Source organism: Urocitellus parryii, chromosome 6, assembly GCF_045843805.1.
Source record: "Urocitellus parryii isolate mUroPar1 chromosome 6, mUroPar1.hap1, whole genome shotgun sequence".
Lineage (NCBI taxonomy): Eukaryota > Metazoa > Chordata > Mammalia > Rodentia > Sciuridae > Urocitellus > Urocitellus parryii.
In genome coordinates this window covers 171,644,008-171,650,166 of record NC_135536.1, presented here as the reverse complement: position 1 = coordinate 171,650,166, position 6,159 = coordinate 171,644,008, and the positions used below count along the sequence as shown (strand labels likewise).

General features: G+C 49.3%; 1 protein-coding gene across 1 annotated transcript in view; it reads left to right on the top strand.

Annotated features, from left to right (window-relative positions):
- Window positions 1-2,290: 2,290 nt before the first annotated feature.
- The window catches only part of Tmc2 (transmembrane channel like 2), a 69,888-nt gene continuing 66,019 nt past the window's right edge, over window positions 2,291-6,159 (top strand). The window contains exons 1-2 of the mRNA XM_026409751.2: window positions 2,291-2,324; window positions 2,934-2,981. Coding sequence (XP_026265536.2) covers window positions 2,291-2,324; window positions 2,934-2,981 — 82 coding nt within the window. The remainder of the gene's footprint in view (window positions 2,325-2,933; window positions 2,982-6,159) is intronic.

Here is a 6,159-nt window from a genome sequence, read left to right as displayed (position 1 = left end):
TCAGGTTCCTGGAGAGTAACCTAGGCAACCATTATCATTATAACCCACACATCGGAGGTGTTATCTACAGCAAAGCTAATAGGAGACTAACAATATATTCTTCAGCCGTGAGACCTCAAAATCAATGATAAATCAACCAAGAGCAAGTGAAGCTAGCGGGGGTGTTTAGATTTCTCCCTGTAACAACAGTTTTAAAATAGCATTGTCATTTTCTTTTTCACACTCTCTGATATGAGACCTTTTCACTCTTTCCTGGATGTGTGTGACTCTCTGGAAGTGCTGGAATTGATGTAAGTAATAAATGTAAAGAAAAAGGCCTGTGCTTAACTCCCAAACTTGAATTTTGACTCCCTGTCAATGATTGTGGAAAACAGGCTTTGTTGTGAGAGAGAAGAAATTTGTGAATCTCTAGAACAACTCTTCAGACACCAAGGGCTCAGTCTAGCCACCTTAGACACAAACACATCAGCCCCTGAAGTCAGGGGCTAGGGTCATTCACTATTGAATCCCCCAGAGCTGAGAACGGGGTCTGGACCTCGTAGGTGCTTGTTCTATCCCAGGAAAGGACGAAAGTGGTGCATTCTATAGTGTAGACAGTCAGGTGCTTCAACATGAGGGACTTTCCCTCTAGAAATGAAAGGAACATAGAAAACGTTCCTCCTCAGTCAGTGGAGAATCAGGAAAAGCAGGGTCCTCCCTCCTAAGAGGAGAGGGCCCACTGCACCCCAGCAGGGATCTTGCTCCTCATTTCTGTGGGCCAAGTCACCCTGCCGCTACATGGTCAGTTGCCTCCATATGGACAGAGGAGAGCCCTGGGGAGGAGAAGGGCCAGCTGCTGATGTCCTACAGCACGGAGACCAGGGAATGCAACTGAAAGCTCCTTGTGTTTGAGGGCCAGGGAGGTACTGCAGAGACCAAAGTGAGGTGACAAAGACAGAGTTGTAAAGCTTGATGTGTCACCAATGAGGCGATTCTTATGCACTCTCCCTCCACAGGGTCTATGGTGACAGGCTCTTATACTCCTGACTCCCTTCAAAATAAGGCAGACAAAGAGGCACCTGGGCCTGGCCAGGAGATGGGTCTATCCTGGCATCCACGTAAAACTGGCCCTGGGGCAGGCGCTTAATCCTGATTGTGTGACAAAAATTCTTTGGCATCCTAGTAAGATCCATAGAGGCCTTCTCAGAATATAGATTTTTAAATCCATAAAATGAAATACTAGGATTACAAAGGAGACCAATTATTCTGAAGTAGACATTGATATCATATTAAACATCTTGTCTAATAATTAAATAAAAGAATCTTGTGCCAGGTCTTTAGTATAATTTCAAAGTATTAATAAGAATACATTATGTTTCAAGAAATTCCCAGTTGCTTAACGTGATATAAAAATATGTTACCTCTGTTGGGAGAGAATCTCATTTTTTTTTTTTTTTTGGTCTACATTGATAATTGAGGGAAATGCTAAATTTCAGCTAAAGCACAGGATAAATGAAGTTGCTATGGTTTTCCTATCACTGTTAACAGACCCACAAATTTCATCTACAACTGGGAATTTCAGGGTCCCCAGATTAAGAATCCCATACTCTGAGGGTTCCTCTGAAACTCTGTTGATGGTTTTCAAAACAACCAAATTCACCCTCCCTATTGCAGGCAGCAGTGGGAAAAACTGCTGAACTGAACGGGTGGCTTAATTGGGGACATTCCTCAGAGTGGGCTCAGGACTGCTGCTTCAAGTCCAGAGTGCCAATTCCTGAGACCTAGCCTCCAGATGTGAACCTACTGATTCACATGCCCAGTGTTCACTGGGGAATCTGCATTTTAAACAGAAGCAATTTACACAAGCATCCTGGAATTTCTCAGGTGCCTGTCTCTGTCAATGGCTCAAGATGCTTGGAAAGAACCCTGGGATGCAACTCACACCTCCCCTGGCTGGAGTGCAAGTGGTGTCATTGCCAGGAGATGAGCCTGCAGCTCCTGGCCCCTCCAGCGCCCCTCATGTATAAGTCATGCCTGAAACATGAGGCCCACGCAGCTCTTGGCAGGGAAACCCTAGCAGAGGAGTGTGTGGCCGGATTGATGGGCTGGGAACTGGCCGCCTTCTTCCTCGCAGCTCTTGCAAACTTCACCTACCTCCACATTCAATGTAAAACCAAGGAGCCTTGGCTGCTGTTGGGGTCCAGTTAGGCAGGTCGGTCACCATGAGGGCAGAAAAGCACCCCAGGCTGCAGGAGGACTTGGATGAGCAAGCTGTGTGAGCCAGAGGGGGACCTCAAGAGCCCTGCTGACCATGAGCCGCCAGTTAAAGCGCTTGGAGGGGGAAGGTGAGTCCTGTCCTTATCCTCATGGGGTCTACCCACAGGTTCCTGGGCAGGAGTGGAGACGCAGGCAGTAGTCTCAAGAGACATCAGGAGAACCTGTGTTTGAGTTCAGGATCTGCCACTCGTGCACAGAGCCTCCTCCGTCTGGTTGTTCAGCCTCTTTCTGCCTCCATGAGATGAAGGAAGTCATCACCTCCTTCCAGGACTGGTTGAAGGAATTAAAGGCACAAACCATGCTTGGGCTTTGAGTCCTTTGTGCATGGACCATGCCTGGGCTTTGTGTTATCATTCGTGGTGGAGGCTATCACAGCTGTCGCTTGGTCCCCAGAGCCCACCAGGACCTTTCAGCCTCCTGTTGTCTTAGTTACGGTTGCCCTTCTAGAGCACTCCCCTCAGCACATATTTGTTTATCTATCTGGGGTAACCTGTAGTTGACGTTAGGAACTGCATGACTTTTCCAAAGTGTCTAAGAAATGTTACAGACTGGGGACTCTGGAGTTTGTAGAATCAAATAACCAGAGCCAGGTTCCAGCCTGGGGAACTAACTGAGGGGATTAGGTGGAGGCCCTTTGCCCAGGGGCAGCCTTTCACCCCTGCTCCTCTCCCTTACAGCGCGTAGTGGAGTGAGGAGGCAGGCCGGGAGCAGCTCCCCACGCACAGGTGAGAGACACGGGGGTTCCTGGGGAGTATACCCCACCGGCTCACCTCCACAGCCCAGCGGCCCACCCCATTTCTCCTCATCTTCTTCCCCTCCCCCCTTCCTCTCAACTGCATGCTTGATCCCTCCCAGGAGGCAGGCAATTTAATTAGGGAAGGGGCTGAGCACTACATAGAGAGGACCTACTGCTCAGCCCTGGGCATCAGGGGGACATTTCCAGAGTTACAGACACTTGGAGCTGAGTCTTGGAAAGCCACTAGACCTAAGGGTGGGACAGCAAGGCCCAGGCTGCAGGGGGTGGTACAGCCAGGACTCACACCCAGGCCCCCTGATCCAGACAGAGGGCAGGCTCTGCACCTCCTCAGAGGCCTGTGGAGTGGGTACTCAGGCACAGTTTCACTGGGAATATGATCCCAGCTCTTCTGTGAGCCTGTGTGGGAACCAACTCTCTCTGGAAATAGCTGGACAGCTCCAGAAAACCACAGGTGTGAGAGAAGCCCTGTGCTGCCTGATGAGAGGGCAGGAGTCAGGCCCAAGGTTGGCACCCTATGTTTCAGGTGACAGAACTTCATGGATGTGGTGCCGTTTTTTCCTTCTCCACAGCCCAGGCAAGGCTGCACCCCACTGGTGGGTGAAAGAACAGAATCTCGAGGAGTGATAGACAGCTGGGAGGTTGGAAGAAAGCCCTCCACTCCATCCCCAGGGGAAGGGACCCTCCTGTCCCTGCCCTTACCAGCCAGATGAAGAGAAGCTGGTCCCAGGAATCACCTCCTCCACTGGGACTTTCTGCTTTTGTCACCCACAGCTCCCCAATTGTTGGGTCCTGAGACCTCAAGGAAGCTTCCTATTAAGCCGAGAGAGCCAGCAAGAGGCACAGAGAGAGGAGCTAGGAGGGAGGGAGGGATCCAGAGCACCCCTCGTGTCTCAACACCCTTCCGGCATGCTCCCCAGCAGCCCCTCGCCATTAACCCTCCTCCCCATCCCAAACACCTTCCTCATCACTCCTCACTGCTCTCCAAAGACAGGCGGGTGACTGCAATTCATGTGTGGCCCCAGTGGGGCCAGAGGAGAGCCCCCTTCACAGGAGGGGCTGAGGTCAGCGGTCTCCTTCAGTGGCAGTTGCTATGGGGATACTCCAGGCTGGTTCTCCACATTCTTTCCCCGTCACATTGTCCTGCAGTGGCTGCTCCTTCTGCATACAAACTGGCTTCCCTCCACCCCAGCAAAATGTACTGGGGCTTGCAGGAGTCACCTGTGGGTAAATCACCTTTGAATGGAAGGTCATTTTGCCTAAAACACAGACCTTCTCCTACTGAAAAATGTCCCCTCTCCTACCACTGCAATTTCCTTCAACCATGGAAAAAGGGGAACTAGGTCAGATTTTTATATCAGGGACCTGGGCTTTTCCAGCTTCTCAGCCTGTTCTGTACTCTATAAACTCTAGGACCAAAGTCAGGTGCATAAAGAAGCAGGAGGAGGCCTGTTACTTTCAAGGGCGCACATGCTGAGCCTGGTCTTCCTAGCAAGACAGCTGCTTTTTGAGACCCTAAATTATGTATTAAGTGGAATCCATTGAAAAACTGACCGTTAAAGGGGAAAAGAGAAGCCTATCTTCTGTGTAGAAGACGTTTGGATACCACTAAGGGGCAAATTCTTGCTTGTTTTCCACGTTCCCTGTGAATTTTGTTCAGTTGGGAAACCAGGTTACGACAGGAATTACAGCTGGGAAGAAAATTTGCAAACGACCAAGTTATATCTGTGATGCTTGGAAGAGCGCTTGGAACCATTCATTGCCAAAATGAAAAACATTTTGTTAGCTCGTTAGGATGCAGAGGGTGTAGAAGGAGATGCGAATCTTGAGAAGTGACAGACATTTGGAGGGTTGGAAGAAATCCCTCCACTCATCCCCAGGGGGAGGGACCCATGCTGCCCCTACCCTCACCAGCCAGATGTGGAGAAGCTGGTCCCAGAATCACCTCCTTCACTGGGGCTTTCTGCTTTTTAATCTAGTCCTTTCAAGTAATAGGGAGCTAGTCTTTTTGACTTTTCTCCTGGACCCCTTGTCTCGATCCCTGCTTTTCTCCAGGTGTGTGTTCAGTCCTAGGGTTCTACTAGGAGTCTCACTGTGTCACTCCATCCCTCCTCCAAGTGTTATGCTCGAATTCGGTATCCCCAAAAGACAACCAGAGACCAAGATCAATGTAAGCAGCAAAGAGGTGTTTATTGCGAGCTCTGTCCTCTGAGCGCACACAGCAACTGGTGACGCTGAGAGGCCCAGAGCCCAGGGTTTGCAGCAGTTTTATGCACTCTTTGGGGAAGGCAGGGACTTCACATACATCATAGCATCTCTTAGCAAATCATTACACACTGCAGGAAAATCATAAAACAACTCTAAAATATGATTAGCACATTCACTGGCGGAAACAGGTTGAGTAGGGGTGATTGGTTAATACAAGAGGGAAATTCCTTTGAACTGATTGGTTTAGGCCACGAGGGGTGTACATGCAGAACTCACATGGTTTCCCAACATGTTATCAAGCACCATAAACTCCTGGGAGGGTCAACTGGCATCCCAGGTATATTCCCTGTCTCATGATGATTGGTGGTTGCTAGGGGGTTGCTATGGGTCCTCACCTAGCCTGACTGAGTCAGGGACACCTGGCGGAGCAGATCTCTCCTGTTATCTGTATATAAACAACTCAGCAGGGTGGGTATGTGCCTAGGAGTGCTCTGTGGGTCTTTCCAAGGACAAGGGTCACGCCCCCTTCCTTGAACAGGCTTTGCTCTGAGGTAGAGGCTGGTTTTTCACAAGAAGGGATGGAAGCCTTCCAGAAATTTTCAGGGCAAACACACCTCTCACAGGTTAATACTACCCAGCTTCCTAACTGACGTGAGTTATTATCAATGCTAAATAGACTTTCTTTGCATGCTTCAACCAAAGACTCTTCCCACAGGAAGGGAGGAGGGAAAGAAAAATGTTAGGATAGGAACCTGTCCTGTCACACCTATAATTATCTATTTTTGAATCTGTAAATAGCACTCAGTGTTCTTCAATGTACCTACACCAGTTATCTCATAGATCCCTGCAATACCCTCAGCAATTGGAAATCAAGTCCCAAAGGCATGGGGATTGTTAATGGTGGAGTCAGATCCATGTTGGATGCTTCTTCTTGCATTCAC